The 22287-nt window shown below is 41.5% G+C and overlaps 1 protein-coding gene across 1 annotated transcript in view; it reads left to right on the top strand.

Moving 5' to 3' along the window:
- The window catches only part of itga8 (integrin, alpha 8), a gene marked incomplete at its 3' end in the record, with an annotated part of 38608 nt that extends 23240 nt beyond the window's left edge, over positions 1-15368 (top strand). Inside the window, exons 16-30 of the mRNA XM_083989412.1 lie at positions 1404-1459; positions 1884-2041; positions 2149-2280; positions 3395-3462; positions 3993-4140; positions 5735-5827; positions 8894-8973; positions 9478-9558; positions 10916-11021; positions 12205-12363; positions 14118-14234; positions 14351-14464; positions 14821-14922; positions 15014-15136; positions 15279-15368. Coding sequence (XP_083845538.1) covers positions 1404-1459; positions 1884-2041; positions 2149-2280; positions 3395-3462; positions 3993-4140; positions 5735-5827; positions 8894-8973; positions 9478-9558; positions 10916-11021; positions 12205-12363; positions 14118-14234; positions 14351-14464; positions 14821-14922; positions 15014-15136; positions 15279-15368 — 1627 coding nt within the window. The remainder of the gene's footprint in view (positions 1-1403; positions 1460-1883; positions 2042-2148; positions 2281-3394; positions 3463-3992; positions 4141-5734; positions 5828-8893; positions 8974-9477; positions 9559-10915; positions 11022-12204; positions 12364-14117; positions 14235-14350; positions 14465-14820; positions 14923-15013; positions 15137-15278) is intronic.
- Between the last annotated feature and the right edge of the window lie 6919 nt (positions 15369-22287).

Below are 22287 nucleotides of genomic sequence, written 5' to 3'. Positions count from 1 at the left end.
GCTGGCACTGGTAACAGTAAAAAAAAAGCTCTGTAGTACAGCCCAGTTAAAATTGGGCTGGAATATAAGCAATTTGATAGCTATGATGGATTATGTAAAATTAGTATACATATTATCCCACCGGTCACAATTGTGACCGACTATAAAACACACTTTTTCTCAGATTTTTCCATGAAAATTAAAAAAAATAATGATTGATTATTTCAAAGGGTTGCTAATGGCACATGGTTTGGATATTTTCATGTCTGGGAAAAATTTGGGATTAAATGGGTTAAGCAGAGCCTGGGTGGTGGGGGAAGGACATTTATGTGTACATTTTTGCAGGGAGGGCTGGTCAGAAGTGTGCAAGGTTGTGGAGCACAGATGCATTTTGGGGAAAATTACATAGGGTAATGACCAACCAAGAGCCAGAGCTGTTGTAGTAGAATGGGGGTAATTTCCGTGCTGCACGCACTTAAGATTGACACACAGTGCTTATTAGAGTCACACCCGCCCAAAAAGCACAAAATACAGACGCATGCTTACATGCAACACTTATTAAATACACATGAAACCACCTGGAAAGGTCAGGATGGCTTAGGGGAGTACATTTTAAAATAGAAACCTGTATTTTATCACACACATGTAAACTCACATCTGTTGCACACACATTGAGAACGCAAGAAATCTAGCTCATCATTATTGTGTCATCTAATGGGGATCCTAATTATTAACAAACACACAGGTCTCCACAACATCTGCGATCTCGTTGTTAGGGTTTGCGAAGCGAAACCAAACAAACAATAATCACATGAAGTCATTTACCTCCTGCCTCATACTGTATTGCTGAGTCTTCAGTGTAGATGCAGGAGCATTACATCTGTAGCTTCCTCAGATTAGCAGTTATTAACAGTGCGGGGCTCCCTGTGTGGGAGTCACTTTCCTGTTCCTGATTAAAGAGGTGATAACGTACACACTCACACATACACACACACGCAAACACACTTAAATAGAGGAAATGCAGAAATGTTTCCCAGTCTCCTATGTCTGTCTACAGGAGGGGCTCATTGGGCCCTAAGTGGTATTTCCCACCATCCCCATGAGTCCAGAGAGGAAGAAATGCCTTGCTTATGAACACTTTATTTATTTAGCTAGTTTTTACAGTACACATTGTTTTTTGTTGATTTTGTTATGCATTCAAAGGTACTGTAAAACAAAGAGTGTGGTAGACATGTCCACCTAAATTTAAAGTAATAGGATAAATGTAATTGTAACATAGCTGTGAAATCACAGTTAAAATGAATTGCATACTCTTTGTCTTCTCAGGACAAGAGACTAACAGTCATGATCTTCTCTCTCCCTCTTTTCTATCTGTCTTCCCTCCCACTATCTTCCTCCTCCACCTCCTCCTCCTCCTCCTCCAGTCTGAAAGTGGATGTGTGTGCAGCAGTGAGCGGTGTGGGAATCCCCAGCTCTGTAGGTAAGCAGTTGTGCACAATACGGGGAACAGAGAGAGAGAAGCAACAGACAAAAAAGGGAGGAAGCTCAGTGGGTGGGACAGTAGTCAGACACATCCGTGGTGTCGCACATCTCATTAGAGTTTCCTGCGGAGAAAACCACACTGCTCTGCGGCTGCCGCAGCGATCAGGGTAGAGAACAAAGGAAAGAGGGAGGGAGGGCGAGCGGGAGCAAGAACAGGACACAGGCACAGACAGTGGAGGTGTGGAGTACATTGTTTCCACTTTCTAATGATGCTCCGTAGAGCAACACACCTACAAGTGGCTCATGACAACGTAACTAAATGGAAAGTCAAACACACCCAGAGTTAAGGAGTGTCTGCTTGGCTGGATGTTCCTATTCACTTATTCACTTCGTCTCCGTCTCCATCATTCCCTCCTGCCCAGACCTGAGAGCAGAGCTGCAGCTGGACTGGTTGAAAGGCACCAGGGGCGGAGTCAAGCGAGTTCTCTTCCTGGACACCCAGCAGCCTCAGCGCACGGGGCTCCTAACGCTGGGTCACAACCGCCCACGTGCGTGTCTGAGCTACACCATTTATCTGAAAGTGAGCAAATGAACCCAATCATGTATTTTACAGAGTAATCAAATGATGGTTTGCGGCACAGCTGCACATTTCTCACCTCTGTCTGTTTCGTCTGCTTCTCTTCACAGGAGGAGGATGAGTTCAGGGACAAATTAACCCCCATCTCGCTGGCTCTGAACTACAGCTTGGCTCCTCCCCCTCGTGGCCAAAACCTCCCACCTGTTCTCAATCACTACAGCAGCACCTTCCTCCAAGAGCATGTGAGTAGATTCAGTATATGAGCATAGTATTTCGCCTATTCAGTAAAGCACCATCCACGCACAACTTGTCCATCCTAGAAGAGGAATCCCCCAGAGCTTTTGTCCGTGTTCATGAAACAGTTCCTTTCTTTCTCCGCTTGTTTTTTTTTTTCTTCTTTATTTGAATCGAGGGTCAGTTTTTAAATGTTGTTAAAGCTCAGCAAACTTGTGACTTGTGATACTGGTTTCTTATGATTGACTTGATTTGGAGTGACTGCGTGACCTGCGTAAAACTAACCTGACATTAAAATATTTGTAGAAAACGCTGGATTTAGATACAGAGAGGCTTTATCACAAATAAAAAATGATCTCCCTTACATGTTAAGTTGATTACCAGGTTTAACCTCTCCCAGTGCAAAGAAGATGAATGTAGTGGATAAGCCCAGTCCTTTCTTCCCCAGTAGATCAAACAGGTATAATCCAGAATCCACTATCAAAAAAATCAGGACCCCCCCCCCACACACACACACACACACACACTGATTAGCAACAGATAGTGCAGGGAATGCAAAATAATAAAAACGAAGAAAAGGTTTGCTGCACACCAAAAACTCAACTCCGTATTTATCAAATAAGCAATCTTGATGAAAAGTATGCACTCTACTGTTTGCTCTTCCATGTGCACAAACATCAGAAATAAATACCAAGACGTTTTTTTTTCAGAGCTGAGCCTTTGATGGGCTGAAAGCAGTTTGCTCATTTTTAATTCTAAAGTATGCACATGCACACTCATGGACCACACAAGTAATGTTACCTCACCGAAGAAGCTTTGCCCACATTATTTGGAGTTTTTAAGCCAGTGTTTGCTTTATATTCTTCATTACTTACTGTTCCAAAGTTTATTGCAAAATTAAACTCAAAAACAACCAAACCAACCCTCGGTCTGAAACTGGGCTCAACAAACCCAACCCAAAAGCTTCATTTTGCTGACCAAGGCCTGTGCAGATGCTCCACCTGCATCCTGGTGTGTCCCTGTAACATTTTCTTCTATTTCTGGTTTCCTGATGATGCACATGTGTACTTTAAACATTTCCTCATCACAGTGCCCCTCTCGTGTGCCCCCTCTTCCTCTCAGGCCTACATTCTCCTGGACTGCGGAGACGACAACATTTGCATCCCCAACCTCCGGCTCTCTGCCAGCATGTAAGACAGACACGGCCACGCCCTCTGACCTCAACCTGTAAACACTCAGCACTTGACACAGACACACACGCACACACAGCTGAACCAAATGAGAGTATACGTCTGTTATTCCTCACACAATGAGCAAAGTTTACACTGAAGTTGCTCACATTATAGTTCAATTTACCATGTGGTGTGTGTGTGTGTGTGCATATGTGTGTGTGCATATGTGTATGTGAATTAGAATACTCTCCATAGTGTTTCCAGCTGTACGATATCTCCATGGCAGCGTTACACAAACATCCTGTCACCCTCTGCTGACTGAGACACACACACGCACACACAAGCACACACATACATTCTTGAGGTTGTTGTTGGGGTCAGAGGTATTGCATTCTTTGCAGATGAGTGGATTACACACGAAGTCCAATCCTAAAAATTAGAAACTTGATTTGACAAAAAAACACAAGATGGATAATTTTTTTATGAAACATCAAGTATGTAAAACAGTATTTTCTCTTGTGTCCTAAATACAACACATATACACACAGGGACCACTCAGAGCTGGTGATTGGAGATGACAACCAAGTCATGTTGACCATCACTGCGGTGAACCAAGGAGAGGGAGCCTACGAGACAGAGCTACACACACTGATACCGCCGGAGGCTGACTACATCGGAGTGGAGCGCAGGGTAGAGGTAAAAACACACACACACACAAATACAATGTTCATATACAGTATTTGCCCAAAATCCATTGTTTTAGGTGAGACACTACGGGTGAATAGGGTAAAAATTTTAACTAAAAGATATCACCATGAAACTTCCCAAGTTTATCACTTGCATTAAGACAAATATTCTTTTTGTATTACAAGTTTTGTTAAATTGTATGTGTAAATGAGGCAATATCTAATTAAATATGTGCTAATTTGCATACAATTCCAGAACAGAAATCTGAACAATGGATAAAGCCACTTTCAAAATTCTTGTTTTATTTTGTTGAGACATGGTACTAGAGTCAGAATCTTTTACAGAAAGGATTTTGGATATCTCTTTTTATCACTTTGTAAATAAGAGAATACTATCACCAACCCTAAAAAAATTAACATGTGCCATGTTTTTGGGAATAAAATGTTGTATAAATCAGGCTGTGAATAATGTATCAACAAACCCCTCTGTTAAACCTTCAGGATATAGAAAGGGATAAAACTGGAAGATTTGGTGTATGAAGGTGCTACTGAAGGGGGGATTTCTAGTATGAGGAAAAACCCATTTTGAGAAAACGACCTTTCAATACTTGTACTATAATTCCATAGATTGTTACTGTCAATCGTACTTTTACGATTGGTTGCTGATATGGAAGAAATTACAATTGTTGGATCCTACATCATTGTTCAGGAGAGAGAGCTTTACAATGATACCTGACATAGGTCAGACAACAGGCATCTCACAGTTTGCCACAGTAGCATGTTAACTTTTGGTGAATTTAGGAGAAATCTACCGATGAAAGAAGTCAAAATGAAGAAAAATAACCACCTTAATGGGTTTTTTCTACCATTTTTTTCCACTATTCTGAAAGAAGGCATGTTAAGGATGCAGAATAGCCCAAAATCTCAAAATTGATTGGTGCATGAAAAAACAAAGTTTAGTTTCAGCAGGGTGGACACTAAAAATAGACACAGGATCGAGGCTGTCATCTCGTCATGATTGATGAATGTGCCAAGTGACCACGCAAAAAAAAAAAAGGAAGTAAGCTATTTGAGGCAGCAGCTACAGTGCGACATCACATCCTGTTGTGTCGTTGTGTGTGTTTGTTTGGCGTGATTAAGGCGAGGCTATCAGTAGGGCATGCTTTACTGGCAACTGCCCAAAAGGCCCCTATTATGATTTACAAGCTGCATTAGTGACCACGGAAATGGAGTGGGTCAACTGCCGAGTGTGTGTGTGTGTGTGTCTGTTTATGTCTATGTGTGTGTGTTTGCACGCTTGTGTGCGCTAATGAGTGTGTAATGGGGCTGTTTGATTGATGAGGTTGTTACTGTCAGAGCATTCATCACTCTTCCTCTCCCTGCCGTACCCCTCCCTCCCTCCCTCCTCTCCCTCCTTCTCTTTTTCAATCCCTTACTCCCTTCCCCCTTTGATGGTGATACACTTCCCTCCCTTGTTCTTTTCTCTCCCCACTTGACTCCCGCTGCTCCCTGGTTGTCACGTTCATTCATTTTTTTTTCTTATCATCCTACTCACTGGCCACCTCTTGTTTCTTTTTCACTCTCCTTCCCTCTCTCTCCTCTAGTCGCTGTCTCAGCTGAATTGCGAGTACAAGATGGTCAACGAGTCCAGGATGGTGGTGTGTGACCTCGGGAACCCGATGGTTGCCGGGACGGAGGTGAGATTTTCACGTCAGCAAGCACAGAAACACACGCACACACACATCAGAAATCCTGTCCCCCACCCCTTCCAACAGCCCGCCAGGCTAAGGAGCTTGAGACTGTTACTCATCAGGTTAATTCACACTGATTGATGGTTTCCAATGATTACTGATCATCACCTTGACCCTCATTCCACACCTCTGACTCCCATGACTATGCTTCACACTCAATTTGTGTGTGCATATGTGTGTGCATGTGTGTGTGCATATGTGTGCGCAGCATGTAATAATAATAATCCTTTTAGCTCTCAGATGGTTGACACATGCAGGAAGACGAGGCTTTGGTCTCTTCCTACATGAAATTCTATCACACCGGTAAACTCATGTGTGCGCCACAAAGCATCTCACATGTGTTTTAGTTTGTGTGCATACATGAACAATATATGTGTGTATACATGTGTGTGTGTGTGTCTGTTGTTCTAAATGGAGGGTTTCGCTAAAAGGTGTCAAGGCCGGCGTAGAGGTGCGTTTGAGCTCTGGAGGTGACTCACAACATTCTGATAAATCAATTATGTGGTCATGTTTCACTGCTGGGGGAGGAGAGCAAAACAAGGCATATAAAAGGGACAACTCTGTGCAAATGTGCATGTGTGTGTGTGTGTGTGTGTGTGTGTGTGTGTGTGTGTGTGTGTGTGTGTGTGTGTGTGTGTGTGTGTGTGTGTGTGTGTGTGTGTGTGCACCCCAGCCGTCCAGATGTTTCCCATATTTAACTCTCCCCTTGCCCCAACTGGATGTTGAGGAATCCATGAGCTTATGCAGAACATACCTCCATGTACCCCATACAGACTCTGGTCATATTGTGCAGCTAAATAACTCTCATCACTGGAGTTCATTCCTTGTGCCACATGACACAGCTGCAGTGCCTCCTTCATGTAGGAGGTACATGCCTGAGGGAAAGCTGTTCTTGGCTTCAGTATTTGGCTTCAGTATTGTCTGCCTGTCTTCATCTTTGTTACTGTTCTGTCTTTCCTTGTTTTCACTTTAGTTTAGTGGCAGTGCCACAGCAGCACTGTGAACACGACTCAGTAAATGTATTTAAAAGTTTTCAGAGCAAACAATACCAATGAAAAGAGACTTACTGTGAAACTACATGGGTTGTTAATGGGCATGGTTGACCCTAACCTGATCGTTAAAGAAGATCTGACTGCGAATTAAAGACCTCATTCATTTAAATCCTGTCTTTACAGTAATGATAACATTCACTGGGTGATTATTGAATATTAACTTTGTATGAGAGTGGAAACCTATTTTGAGGAAATGATTACACTATGGGCAGTGCAGTGGTTAGGACTGTTGTCTCACAGCAGGAAGGCTCTGGGTTTGATCCCCAGGCCCTTCCTCTGTGGAGTTTGCCTGCGTCGGTTCGATTCAGCCCCTCCGTCAACCATAAGCGATTTAGCCGATGTATGAATGGATTATATTATGTTATCGTTCCACAAAATGATATCATTTACCAATAAGACCAATACCAAGTACTTATATACTGTACTGGTCATACTGTGTAGTTACATGTCATGGCTTGGATTGAATAAACCTGCCACAGAATCTCTACATTTAGCTCATGAGATTTGACATTTATTCTTGTTATATCTACATTTAAAGTGAAGTTGTGTGTCCTTTGCTGAGCAGCCGCTACTGTTGCCACAACTAACAATTATGGGATGATAGTAAAAATGCAAGACTAAATTAAGCTTAATTTCTGAGAGGCTTATAGAGGATATTCTTTTCCCATTTTTTCAAAGTGACATCTGTCTTTAAGCACCTCATTTTAAATGCCTTGTAGCCTTGAAACATGGCCGCCAAACGTTTTAATTCCTTTTGAAAAGCAGCCACAAAGGTCAGTTGAAGTCCAACTTGTTTTCGGGGATACTTTGTATGGCTGACAAAAACTATTACAATGCCCTTAGAAGCTGCTCCAACCACTGCTTTACAGCATAAACCACGTCTCTCTGTATTGTTTCAAAGAACCATTGTTTTGCCAAAACGCAACTAAATGCACTGCCTGTGGCAAAGCTCCGTAGCTTCAAGGAGGGCAAATAGTCGAACACAGAAGCCGTGTATTGTGGTGCAATGATAATGATTTGGAATAGACAGAGCGTACAGACGGACGGGGCATGAGTGTTGTGAGAGGTTTTGTGTGGATGTTTTGATGATTTTTCTCCACCGTGAAAATGCACAATCCATTGAAACCAGAATAAATTCAAGCTGACCACAGCTGCTGGTCTCTCCAAAGGAGCAAGCTAAACTTTTAACATCCCCCCTTTTAAACCAGGGGGTCAGTGCTGGACGCGTAAAAGGCAGATTTTAAGAGACGCATTTGTCCTCTCCACTCCACCGCTTCCTCCTCCTCCCCTCTCTCTGTTCTGCAGAGTATCACAGCTGATAGTGACGTCTGCTCCTCTCTCAACTTGGTGTCTGTCTCTTTAGATCTTCCCTGCTTGGCTTTGTAGTCCCTCAGCCCCTCAGGCGTGGTCTCTTCAAGTGTTAGTGTGTGTCTGAATACTGTCATTTCCCTCTCTGGACCATGTGGGTCTGACCTGTTGTTTACTAGAGCTTACACACATGCACTCACACACACACACACACACACTGTTGTCATACAGTGGATGATGAACCAAATCCTCCACATGTTTCCAGTTAGCCTGGAGGGCAGAGGATTTGAACTGGGGACAGACAAGAACCTTAACTGTAGCTTTTAAGTGTGTGTCTGTGCACGTTGTCTGGGTTTACTCAGATTTAAGATTTCTGCTGTTGTCAACACACTCACACACACACACACACACACACAGACACACACTCAACACGATCCTCTGCCTATGTAATAGGAGAAGAGGATCTAGTTAACAGGGCTTTTTACTGTATATTACTAGACACTTAAAGCCATAATGAGACCTTTGATGTACAGATGCTCTGCCTTCCTTCCTCTTTCACTCTTCATCTGTCCTCCTCTTCCTCCATTCACATGTTTTCTAATACACACTCTCTGTCTCTCTCTTTTTGCTTTCTCCCCACACTCCGGCCCAGCTGTCTGTGGGTTTGAGGTTTTCTGTCCAAAGGTTGGATGATGCCGGACCAAAAATCAGCTTTGAGCTACAAATCCACAGGTGACACACCCACTGACAGTCACGCATACTCCCTAACGCCCCACATTCACACACACACACACACACACACACACACACACACACACACACACACACACACAAAGAATGGCTTGTCTTTCCTCTGAGCCATGTAAATAAGTTCTGTGTCTGTCCTGATCTTGTCACCGTCTGTGGTTTGATGAAACTAACCGCAGCGACAGCAGAAGACAGACCGCCGCAAGGAACTCCATAGAGAAGACAAGTTCTACACAACATGTCCACTGTTTGCTTCATTGTATTGATTCTGATGGAGCACATCACTAGACGCAGACACACACAGCTGAATGTAGGCCAAGCCCACTGCTAGAGGAGTTCTTCTCAGAGTCAGCCGAACATAAAAATACAACTCCATCTCTCTCAGGTTGTTTTGTGGCCCTCTGTGCAATGTCTCCAAATAGATAAAGGTGAATGTTTTAATTTGTACCAATCAGATTTGATGTGAACTCCCTGTGAATGTCTCCACAGCTCCAACAAAGATAACCCCAACAGCAACCCAGTCACTTTGAATCTGTCCATCACCGCCAAGGCTCGGCTGGATTTACGCGGGTGAGTCAAACATCGGTGGCGTCGTCTTCACCAAGAAACAGTGACAAAGCTTCTTTGGTGCCTCGTCTGCTTCCCAAAGATACAACCGATCTGTTTTCAGTCTAAACTTGTTGGTGTGTGCGGGATGTCATCACTGCCCCTTTTGTAATGTTTGAATTTGTGAAGCATGTTTACATACAGATGGAAAACAGCATGAAAGCACATTGCTAGAAATAAATTTGAAGTAATCATGTGCACATGGGATACTCATGACATGTACATAGATGCCCATATTATGCCCACTGACACATAAACACACACACACACTTCAAAGCTTGGAGCTGAGCATGGCGTTGTTTGGGTGTGGTCACTCGCACACACAAGCAGAGGGGGATCTGGGATGAGAGAGATGAGGACTGTGTTTGAATGTGAAGCTAAACTGCCTCAGCTGTCTCCAAATGAAGTTGAAAATTTGACATTTTAAATCATTACCCACATTTTTTTAAATACACTGTGGTGGTGGCATTTGGTCAACTCTGCCAGTCTAAGATTGGAAAGATTAGTTAGTTAGATTTGTCTGCATTGCATGTCAATTGAATGACAGATAGATAGGGATAGATAGATAGATAGATAGATAGATAGATAGATAGATAGATAGATAGATAGATAGATAGATAGATAGATAGATAGATAGATAGATAGATAGATAGATAGATAGATAGATAGATAGATAGATAGATAGATAGATAGATAAATACTTTATTTATCCCGAAGGAAATTCAGTACGCCAAGCAGCTAAGGGCAGCCTGCACACTCAGGCGCCGGAAGCTTTTAGACAGTAAACTACCATTTTGGAACATAAATATTTTTCCCCCTTGACATCTTCAGTTTGGTGTCATCATATGAGGGAGGGAAATCTGGCATTTAGAGTTTTGTTGTCATTGATGGAGTAATTTTGCTCCACCAATATGACAACAAAGCTGTTAAAAGATAGGTCAATTCTGGCCATATGGAAACACATATGTTTAAAAACACTTTAAAATGCTGTTATTAGTGTAACTCAACAATATAAAGGCAATAATCCATGGTCCTTGTTTGTTTAATGCAAAAAATGTACTCAGGAATTCAACTAAAGCAAATATAAGGGCTTCAGTCATCTAAGATAAGTTACAAAGGTATTTTTGTGTGTAGACTTGTAACACAGCCACTAAGGCCGACCTAGGTCAAGTAGAGAGCATCCCTCTGTCGCAGCCAGAGGGAAATGACCAATAACAGCTGTCAACATTCATATGGACAGTGAGTTTTATATTAGGATGGACTCCAACCTGATTAATGTAGATATGCATCAGTGTCAGTGAGTTGTTTCTCCTCCCTCCAGGGTGTCTCATCCCTCTCAGGTGGTGCTGCCATTCCCACGCTGGGAACCCAAAGAGAAGCCTGTCAAAGAAGACGATGTGGGGCCGCAAGTTACGCACATCTATGAGGTATGTCTGTCTGGTTGCTGCTGGTCAAGAAAGTCAAAGTCTTTGCATGGACTGTTAACATGAAAAGAGCAAGAAAAAAAGAGGTGCGGAAAGTTGTAAATTAGCCTTCAGCAAGACGGGGGCTCAGCAAGGTGAAGTAAACAGAGACACGCACACACATACACACACACACACAAAGTAAAACCAGTAGCTCTAATTGGCCTCTGGCTGATCAAAGGTCTCCGGCTCAGGAGTAATTACTGCTGTGGAGGCAGGAAAAAGAGACAAGGAGGGAAAAGAGAGAATGGAATAAGGAGCGAGGGGAGTGGAGAGGAGGAGGAAAGGGGAGTGGGGTTGTTCTTCAGACTGGACACAGTGTAATGAGTGATAATCACTGAGAGGAAAAACAAGGTCACACAGAGGTGCAGACTCACTGTACGAAGCAGAGAGGATGGCAGACAGACTGGCAACAGTTTACAATAGGGGTGAGTGTTTGTGTGTGTGTGTGTGTGTGTGTGTGTGTGTGTGTGTGTGTGTGTGTGTGTGTGTGTGTGTGTGTGTGTGTGTGTGTGTGTGTGTGTGTGTGTGTGTGTGTGTGTGTGTGTGTGTGTGTGTGTGTGTGTGTGTGTGTGTGTGTGTAATGTACATGTGATTTCTTTTTGTTTTAAAGGGACAGCTGCTTCATTGAACTGGGGTGCTGCAGTGTCTGGCCTGTCCTGCAGCTGATAATGATTTTCATTTGTGGTACTTTTTTTCCAGTTGGCAGCTGCTTCTAGTTAAAGAGAACAGATTTTTTTTTTTTTTTTTTGCTCTCACAGAATTCCTGCCCCGCAGCACCAGGATCATGTCCTGTTTGGATGACTTGCTTCAGTGTTAATGACCATGTGTGTGTGTGAGACAGAGAAAATATGGGGCAGAAAGGAGGATTTATTGAATTGATGGTTCATTTAGGCTCATAATTCATTTATCCTCATTTAGATGTGGAATGATGAGCCAGGTGATGCTGTAGGTTTTGCTTGTCTTGTGTTTCAGTCCCGGGTGACTGAAGGCTGCATTAGTATTATCTTCGCTAACACACAGGTGGCCTGTGTCTTCATTCCACAGTTGGGATAACCTGATTATAGCCTCAGTCACTTGAGACCTACTAATAAGACAGAAGAGGCCGCAATACTGACAACTTTCTACTGCCTCCCTCTGTCTCCAGCTCCATAACTCTGGGCCCAGCAGTATTCGAGAGGCTGAGCTCCAGGTCGGCTGGCCTGCCCGTCACCGTGACGAGAACCTGTTGTATGCCATGGAAATTCAAACTGATGGACCAATTAGCTGCCAGACGAACACCAGTCTCAACCCACTCGGCCTTCAGGTAACATGAAAATATACATAGAACCAAATAGATGATTATGGGTATGTTTCCTGTAGTGTCAGTGAATATGTTTCATAGTATTTCTAACCGCTAAGTTGTCTTTTGCATACTATTAAACCACCAGCCTTTTTTTTTTTTATTACATTGCTGGCGGCTTATTTATCCATCCACTGGTCCATCATTTATACCCGCTTATTTAAAACATAATTGTACCCATTGTCCTGGCTGCTCTCCATGTTCCTTTCGCTGGTTGGCTCAAAACAAGGAGGCTTGAATACTATGCTTATTAGTAGAAATTAGAGTTGGAAAAGTTTCCAAAATCTATGATATCATCTTGTAGAGTAATTCAGAAAGAAAACATGCCGTTATTTCAAAAAGTGGGCAATTATTTCTGAATGTGAAATGCTGCGAGCTATAACCATCTATGAAAACAAAATGAGTCAGATATACAACACATGCTGAGAGGTCAGAGTGTTTTTGTCTTGATTTGCTTGTTTCCAATGTAAGTGTAAAATAAAGTGTTGGCCAGACATAGTAAGCAATCTTAAGCTGTCCCTGTGGGTTTTGGCAACTTGTGATAGTTGTGATAGCTAAATGATTATGCTGAAAAAATAATTGATATTAACAATAGTCAACAAATCTTTAGGAGTGGCTATTGCAGAAACAGGAATGATCCCTCACCAGCTTCCCAGCAGCCTACTATCTGTGCTGTTAAAAATGAGGATGCTGCTGCTACTGTGAATCGATCCCAGTCCTCCCCCGAGGTGGTGTGTCATTTTTTAAGCCCCTGTGCCCCAAGGTCACGCTGAGTAAAACATTCTTTTTACAGTAATGCATTTACAAACTGCAACCCACTGTCCAAAACACCATTATTGTTATCTGTGGTCTGTTTCTGCACCTCTGTCACTTGAGACTTGTGGGCTGAGGAGACAGAGCTGCTGCCCACTGAGCTGCAGGAGGAGAAGCACACGACCGTTGTTGCTATGCTCTGCTCCTAAAATTAGTAGAGAGGAAAAAGCAACTTGTGTCCCACACATCTGCTTTGATTTAAAATGTTTTATCTCCATCAAGCTGCAGGACTGAATCATCGTTCTCTGTCTGTTATGAGTGATTGGTGACTTGAGGAATTCCAGGTTGCTTTGTTTTGTCATCTTGACTCTATAAGCTAAATCTTTGCATATCCTTCTGTTTCCTTTGATCAAAATCTTTTTTGATCGGGTCACCAAACGTTACTTGTTTCCAGAGCTTCTGATTTTCTGTTGTTTTACCACTTCCGTTACAGCAACTTTAAAATCTTTCTTTACAAGCCCTCGCTCTCTTTACATTCACTGCAAATGAGACACTCTGACTCACTTGTAGTCTGGGCTGCATCAGAGCCCATGTGCAATACAGACGACACTAAAAAACATGAGTTTAACTGTACGTTTTGACAAATAACTGTCTTCAAAAGGCCTGAACACATGCTGTTGAGGAAACGATCAAAATAGGAATTAGAAAAGGAATGTGAACATTGGAACAATTTAGTATTTTCCCATTTTGCAGCATTGTATTGGTCAAATCTGTGGTTTGATTAAGCCCTTAAAGCTCAGATCTGATATCAGTGTAAAAGCCTTACTGGCTGAAATACAAGAAGCAGTTCCTGTCGACTGTCTACTCCAATATAATTTGATAATTTGATCATCTTTGAAGTGTAGATTCACCATTTTCAAAGTGTTGACAACTCTCTCTACTGTATCATTTTCTGCCTGCATCAGATCTCTGCTCTCCAGGACACACCTGAATTATTGGGTTTCTTGAAGAACACCAGCGCTCCTCCTCACCGCCACAAACGAACCGTCGGCAAAACTCAGAGTTACAAAGATAAAACCTTGGTGAGCCACACATATGTGTTTACCCTCTTAAGAAAACAAACCTAACCAAATGTCCATTAGCGATTCACAGATGTGTGATGCCGTCCTTCTTTCTCCTCGACCTTGTCTTCATGCAGAACTGCACTAAAATCTCCTGTCTGAGGATCGTGTGTGTGGTTGGCCGGTTGGATCGTGGGCAAAGCGCAGTGGTCAAGATCCGCTCAAGACTCTGGGCACATACGTTCCTGCAGGTCGGTGTCTCAACCTCTTATTAAGACTCTTTTTTTTTTCTTTGCTTCACTTGCCTCCTATTTATCGCTCTATTTTTAGGATTTGCTCTTGTTTTTCTGTGCTTTGTTGTTATGCACCTATACTAACAAAGGCTTGAAGTTGATTTCTGCTCCTTTGAAACAGCAGTTGAGAAAACAGTTTCATAACAAGGTCCATTTAGAAGAAGCTCTGGGACTTTTGATCATGTCCAAATTACCATTTTGTCAGAACTAACTAAATGACGCTGAGTGTTACCTGACAAATCAACATGATAGTTAAAATATGACATGGGTCAAATGTCACCTTTTTAATAAATAATGTAAAATGTGTCTTACAGCGGCGGAACGACCCGTACATTCTCAACTCTACTGTGTCCTACATGGTCACAGCCATGCCCTACCGAATCCAGCCCCCCACTCTGCCTCAACACACCACCTCGGTAAGTGTGCGAGTCTGTGTGAGGTGCTTACGGCCAAAGAAAGCGTTTCAGTGCTCATAAATACTTAACTCCGCCTGTCTGTGCTCTGCAGATGGGGACCCTGGTGTTGTGGGGGACCCCTGACGTATCGTTTGCTGTTCCACTCTGGGTCATTATCCTGGCCATTCTGCTGGGGCTGCTGGTGCTAGCCATGCTAACACTCGCCATGTGGAAGGTACACACACACACACACACACACACACACACACACACACACACACACACACACACACACACACACACTCACCATCCCAAAGCATTCTTGTGGTAGTTTGATCGTCTAATTCTACACTAATGGGTTAATATGATCCCTTTAGTGTGGTTTCTTTGACCGGGCGCGACCACCAGCTGACGACGACATCTCCGACCAGGAGCAGCTGACATCTGATCAAACTGGTGACGCTTAATGATGTTGACATGACAGCTCCAGGTTGGAGAACTGTGGTTTGGGAGGGACATGCACCTTCTGAGTGACTTCAATCAGATCTGAGATCTGTTGTAGTTGGAGCCTACATTCCTTGGCTGGAGATCTTCTGCCTCACTGTTAATGACACTGACTGAAAGTACAGACTGAAGACTGCAGCGCCAATCAGACTGGGACCAAAGAAAGGTTGAAACCAGACAGAATGGGACCAGAACACATTAAACAGACTCAATCACACACACATGTCTATTGTTTATCCATTGTGATGAAGCACCAGAGCTGAAGACAGACTGGACTTTGTTGTGAAGACAATGCTTTAAATGTTTCTGCAATTGAACGTTTTCATGTGTCTGTGTAAGTGAGGCGCACAGAGACTTGACATCTATGCACAAGTGCTTTTGTGAGTATGAGAGCGTTTGTTTGTTTGTTTGTTTGTTTGTTTGTTTGTTTGTGAGAGAGTGTGCGTGAATGTGTATATGTGCAGTTACTGTACATATGTGTGGTTATTAGGTGCCTCTTATGTCATCATGTCATTCAGTTATTGAATTCCACACACACACACACACACACACACACACATAGGATGCAGCCACATGCATAAACACAAAGGCACAGAGTTAATGTGTATATTTATGAATGTATGTGCAATATTTGGGTGTTACGTGATACTGAAGCTTGTTTACACTGGCATTATTTTATTAGAGCTTAATGTTTCCATTGTTTTTGTATATAAGTGATTAATTGATATATTAGATATTAGTATTGCAAAAGAAACAAAAGCAATTGTTTTGACAGCCACCATATGACATTATTAAAAAGAATAAAGTGAGGGGGGAAATAACAGATAAATAACTTAATACTGTCTTGTCTGTTATTTTGGATTTCTGTTGATATGACCTAAAAGGAAAAACAGAGTTGAAAAGATAAACAGTCCATCAAAATTACATTGTAGACAGTCTGAGACTGTGTACGTTACTGCACGGACTGTGTGGCCTTAACAGTGCGTCTAATGTTGGCAGGCAGAACAAAGCAGTCTGGGTATCAGCAGCACCCGGGAATTTGAAACTTACTTTTAATGTGTCATCTTTGAATCTAATTTGTTATTTGTGTTGAGTGTGAATTTTTTATCAGAATAAAATGTTGTTTGATTATTCATTCTTATTTTCAGCTTATTAGGTAACAACTTGAACTTAGAAAGTGATCAGAGTGACATCTGTGGCAAAAAAAAAAGAGTTAATGATCACATTTTCATCTAGTAGTAGTACAAATTATTCTACCTGTAACCTAGAAACCATACTTATTATTAAGACAGAGTTGGTCGTACAGTGCAGGTTTCATATATACTACCATACATATTCTTGTCAAGTACTACACAAAACAAATACAGATTATAGAGTTGGATATCATTTAGCTGTAATAGTATCTGAAGCCACATCTTTCCAAAATCTTTTCTGGTTAATCCTGTCAAATAACATAATAGTTTCCAGGGCTGATGAGTCCGCCCCTGCAGAAGGACTCTTGCTCCCCCAGGTGGTGCAGTTTAGAAACAAATGAGTGTGTTTTTTTGAGGAGCCACCCAGTGAATCCCTACACAGGACTGTAGCCTGGCGTGGCAATGAATTTGAAAAAGAAAGAAAGAAAGAATGAAAAGAAGTCTGTCTTGGTCAAACACATTTGAGAAGATGTCAAAATAAGTTAAAACGCAGCTGTTATAAACATAATTCTGGATATTGTGAGCAGTGGGTTGGGGGGTTTGTTTCAAATTGTTGATAATAATGGCAATTTCAATCAAGTGTTTTTGTGACTTGAAATCAGACTGCAGCAGAGAATAGATTAGTCTCACTTTATTTTTTTCCATTATTCGCATGAATCAAAATGTGGTTTCCTTTATCCATGTTCTTTCCATTCATTATTAGCCGTGCAGGTGGGGAATCTGATCATTTTGAAGCACAAAGCAATAGATGGAATCTTTTCTTTCTTCTTCAACTGTGCATGTTGCCAGCACAATCTGAGGCGTAACAGGCAGCCACACTAAACACACGAAGGGCACAGTAAATCTGGAAAAATACTGAGACTGATTGAAGTGGCTCAACAATATATATAAAAAATAAAGATGCTCAAAGGAAATATCCTTCTGATGCTATTAATATTGAGCCCCTGACCATCAGCAGGGAAGCACTTGATCCTTTAGACCTCCCTCTAGGCTGTAATTGACAAAATTACAAAGGGAAAAACATCATTGATTATTTCTGCAGAAATGAGAAATTCTGCATCCACTCAGTCCAAATACTCCCTGGTTCATTCTTGGCAGGGTTGCTGTTTATTGTAGGAAATATCAGATCAGCACAGTGGAGGTGAAGCTATTGTCAGATCCATCTAGAGTGGAGTCATTCACAATAACGCAGTCGCACAGCTCTCATAAAATATTTTCTGTCCTCTCTCTCTCTCTCTCTCTCTCTCTCTCTCTCTCTCACACACACACACACACACACACGTCTGAATCCTGTAGGAAAGGAGGCATGCAAAGAAGACAAACTTCATTTCTTATTTAGACTCTTTATTTCTTTGAATATATTTGATCAAATGTAAAATCAAACATTTGAAGTAAAGATTTAACAGTTTCTGACTAGCAAATCTCAACACCATCAAAATAAGGGAACATTATTGATACTTACTACATACTGTACGTAGGACATACTGTATCTTAGCTGAGATTTATCCAACAAACAGACCCAAATTACAAAATCTTTTTTTTTTTAAAGTCTTATCTCTCCCATAATTTCCTGGATTGTTGAGCTAGTGCAAAAAAAATATATTGGGTGAAGCAATATCGTGTAATTCTGTCAAATAAATGGGGATGTAGTCTTGAAACTTCACTTCAAAAGTCTGTATGTGGGGATCAGTATTTATCCTCTCCACTGGCGACAAGGTCATACCAACATTATAATGGAAGACTTTGGCTATTTACAAATCACTGAGCTGTACTGTTAGTGTACAATTCCTCTCAGACATGCTGTACATTACTGATGTGAATTAGTTTAACTAAAACACCCCACCCCCATGTCAAAGTGCAAATCCAAAGATCACCACAAGGTGGTATGTATACACCATATTCAACATTATTTAGAAAGGCTCTGAAAATTACATATTTGAACAGGTCTGTTACAGAAAAGGGGAATAATGTAATTAAGCCTTTCCACCAGGCGGATATGAGAGTCTAACTTAAAGCCCCTGGATGGTCCACCCACACTGATGTTGCCTGATTGGACCTCTGCTCAGCACTGTAAGGGGCAACACTCACTGTGCTGAACTCTTGCTGATGCTAAAAACACAGTCCACCTTTATCATTCTTATACTGAGTTGTTGTTTAGGTTTCAGCGCAGCATCAACCTGAGCAGAGATCTTACTGGCAAGAAATAACTCTAAATGATAAAGACGGGCAATGACCTATAGTGAAATAAATTGCATGGAAAGACCAAAACCAACAATGAACTTATCAAACTAACATGTGTTAACATGTAGACATCTGATAGACCTCTGCTGATGTCCAAAAACATCAACATGGGTTGTTTATTTTTCAGTCCTCTTAATGTATCCCTCCACAGCTTCAAATAGTATTCAACTAATTATTTGTTCCTGTTAAAAAAAAACGAATTAGGCTACCACATGTTTGCAGCCTTTATATATTTGTGTTTCATTAGGGATGAATGGGCTTGGAGCTGGGTGCCACCCATGGTAAGGAAGTCAGTAGTTTGACAAATGCATTGTTGGTTTTTGGTCTTGTTGTGGGATTTACTGACAATAAGAAAAATGCAGAATAACACCAGCCTTTTCCTTTAAGCATCAATCCAACATTTTATAGATTTGTCCATGTCGTGGTGTCATTTCAGGTCTGTATTTGAAAAATGACAATCCCTGTAAGGAACGTACAAACACAGGCCAGGCTCACGGATAAGAGAAGAATGGCTACAAAGACAAACTGATGAAACAGTAGCTCTACTTTGTAACAGTGAGGAATATAAGACCACAGAGTTTTTTTTTTTGAAGGAGGAGAACAGTCACTGGGCAGTGTTTAGCCTGAGCAGTCAAACACATACAGACAGAACAGTCTGGTTACCGGGTTTACAACAAAACACCTTTCAGGATTTCTAAAAGGTTAATGGCTATTATGATAAACTGCAGTTCATATTCACACATACTGTATGTTAAAGTGTGCAAGTCAAATTAATTTCTGAGGAGGCCAAATTATGTAGATGTTCCCAAAGAACTGTAGCACATTCGTGAACATTAGATCAATACCTGAACCGACAAAAAACAAAAGCAGAACCACTTGATATTGGTGAGTTAATGGAATGATTGAAGAAGGAGGCGCTGTGGCACATACAGTACATAGGCTACATAAGGGTTAGAATATCTATACACACTACTGTACACTTTCTGGGATACAATTTACTGTACATGATCGACACTAGCTGGCTAGTTAATTCTACAACTCTCTCTGTCTCTGAATAGTAGCTCTATCATTCATCAAAAATAAAGTTGAGATAGTTTGCCCGATGTGTTTTACATTCCCTGTCCTGGTATATATTGTGGGTTTGTTTGTTTTTTTCATCTAATGGTTAAACCTATAGGACATAATATGATGAGAAACAGTCATTTTATTATTCCCATTATATCTAATAGTTGAGGAACAGGGGCACCACCACCACCACCACCACCACCACTATCCTGCTGGATGCTTCATCAAAGTGCTGCTGCTCAGAACATACACGTGGCTGTGGACACGCACAGACCTACACACACACACACACACACACACACATGCAAACACACACACACACACACACACACACACATACAAACATACTGTACATACATACAGACACATACAGTACTGTTCCTGAGAATGAACTGTAGGATATTTATTTTGGCTCTACTCTACAAAAGAAATCGACTAACAGAAAGAAAGCTGTTTTAATAAAAAACAGCAGTACTCTGATATACCAGGTATGGACTTCAGAGAGGCATACCATCATTGAGGAAAGTAGGTTTTAACGGTAAAACCCTAAAAACCATGTGCTGCTGTGAACCAGGTATGTATATATATATCTAAGGCCATAGTTTCTGTAAAGAAAGCAACAGGTTACATTGATATAATGTCCTTTTGTTGTAACATTTTCTATCAGTGAGTAATTATTATGTCATGTTTTTTTGTTTGTTTTTTTTACCATATGGTGTGTTTGCATTTAAAGTTGCTCTTTTATATTGACAGTGGTGATGTGTAAGGTGACAGGGGTCAATAGATAATCATTAGCAAACTCAACAATTTCCCCTTTTTCATGTGTCATTCATTATCACATTCAGCTCATTGTTTTTGGTTTTTATGGCCCTCAACTTTACTGTTTTGGCTCAAGCTCACTGCACCCCATCAACCAAATGTTCTAGCTGCAGCAGGAAGTTGTTTCAGTTAAAAGAAGCTGTAAAGAGTGATGCAGAATTGTGTTACTTTAGAGCTCGGCATTTCCCTCAGAGCAGAAACAGAGCTAAAAAAGTAGGATGTGCTGGACTTTGATTCATCAAGCTGCCTGAAACACGACTTTCTAGATGAACGCTAATGCTGCCCTGTGTCTGCTGGATGTGTCATTACGCAATCGTTAGCTAACATGTTTGCCATATCAAATTTTAAAGGTTATATAATAATATATCAATGTTGTGTTTACGGTTTGCTGTGCTGCTCCCAAGTGGCTAAAAAAAATCAATTAATTACAGCAGCTAAGTTAGCCAACTATAGTTTATATTGCAGTATGAGGGCTGAATCCATACAAAGATTAGCTAAAAACCCTTTCAGAGGTATTAGACCAAAATATTTTATTTTCCCTTTTTGTACATATCTGAAATGCTGCACTTAGCAGCCAGGGTGAGATATAAAACACGTGCTATCTTTGAAAGAAATTGTCATAGACTTAACAAGCTATCAATGTAACGTCGACTGAGGAACTTTGTCAGAGGAATGCACTCGTATGCAACTGCCATCACCCATGTATTGCAAAAAAAAAAAAGCATTTGGTATGAAAATCTGAGCGAGTCAGCACTGAGGACAGTTTCAGTGGTTTACATTCAGGCCTTTTTCATTGTTTTGTTTTGTTTTTTATTTGCAGACTGCACAGACAACTGAGCTCTCAGCTACCAGCCACACACACACACCAACACACCTGACTCCTGTGCTCCATTTCACACACACACACACACACACACACAGGCACACACTGTACATATGGAGACAAGTGGCACAACCCCACAGTGGTCGCACACATCTGTTATGGTATGAAAATGAAAACTGCTTATAACAGAAAAGTCAAAGACCCGCATGGGACACACGTGGCAGGATAAATCACAGCCAGGATGATTGAGCATTTGTTAGTGAAACACCACAGGCCTCTCTTAAACTCACACACGTCACTACAAACCAAACAGCAAACACAACAAAAAGGGTCAAAATTATGGGCACCCACTTTCCACACGCTGACATCGGGGTCTGTGCTTGTTCGTGTGACAAGAGAAATGGTCAACGGCTCTGCATTCAACAGGTTTGAGCCACGTGACAAAAGTGATCGAATGTCAAAGAGAAACGTCTCTCAGGCGACCGACTGCCATTCATACTCAACATTCACGCTGCATTCGTTTTTGCTTTCAGCATTGATTGCACTGATCTCGTGTGTGATACCACTTATGAAGGTGCTCGACTGTACTTCATCGTAGATATCAGACTTAAGTGAAAGAAAAGGAAACATGTAAATACTGTGTAAACTCAGTCTATATTACAGTAGTCTGGATAGAGAGAAAAGAGAGGGGGATAGACACAAAGCAAACCACTGGTAGTTAAAATTCCTTAGAGTTCTTTC

Source organism: Trachurus trachurus (genome assembly GCF_905171665.1).
Source record: "Trachurus trachurus genome assembly, chromosome: 16".
Taxonomy (NCBI): domain Eukaryota; kingdom Metazoa; phylum Chordata; class Actinopteri; order Carangiformes; family Carangidae; genus Trachurus; species Trachurus trachurus.
The sequence above is the reverse complement of the archived record's forward strand: the minus strand, read 5'-3'. Positions and strand labels throughout refer to the sequence as shown.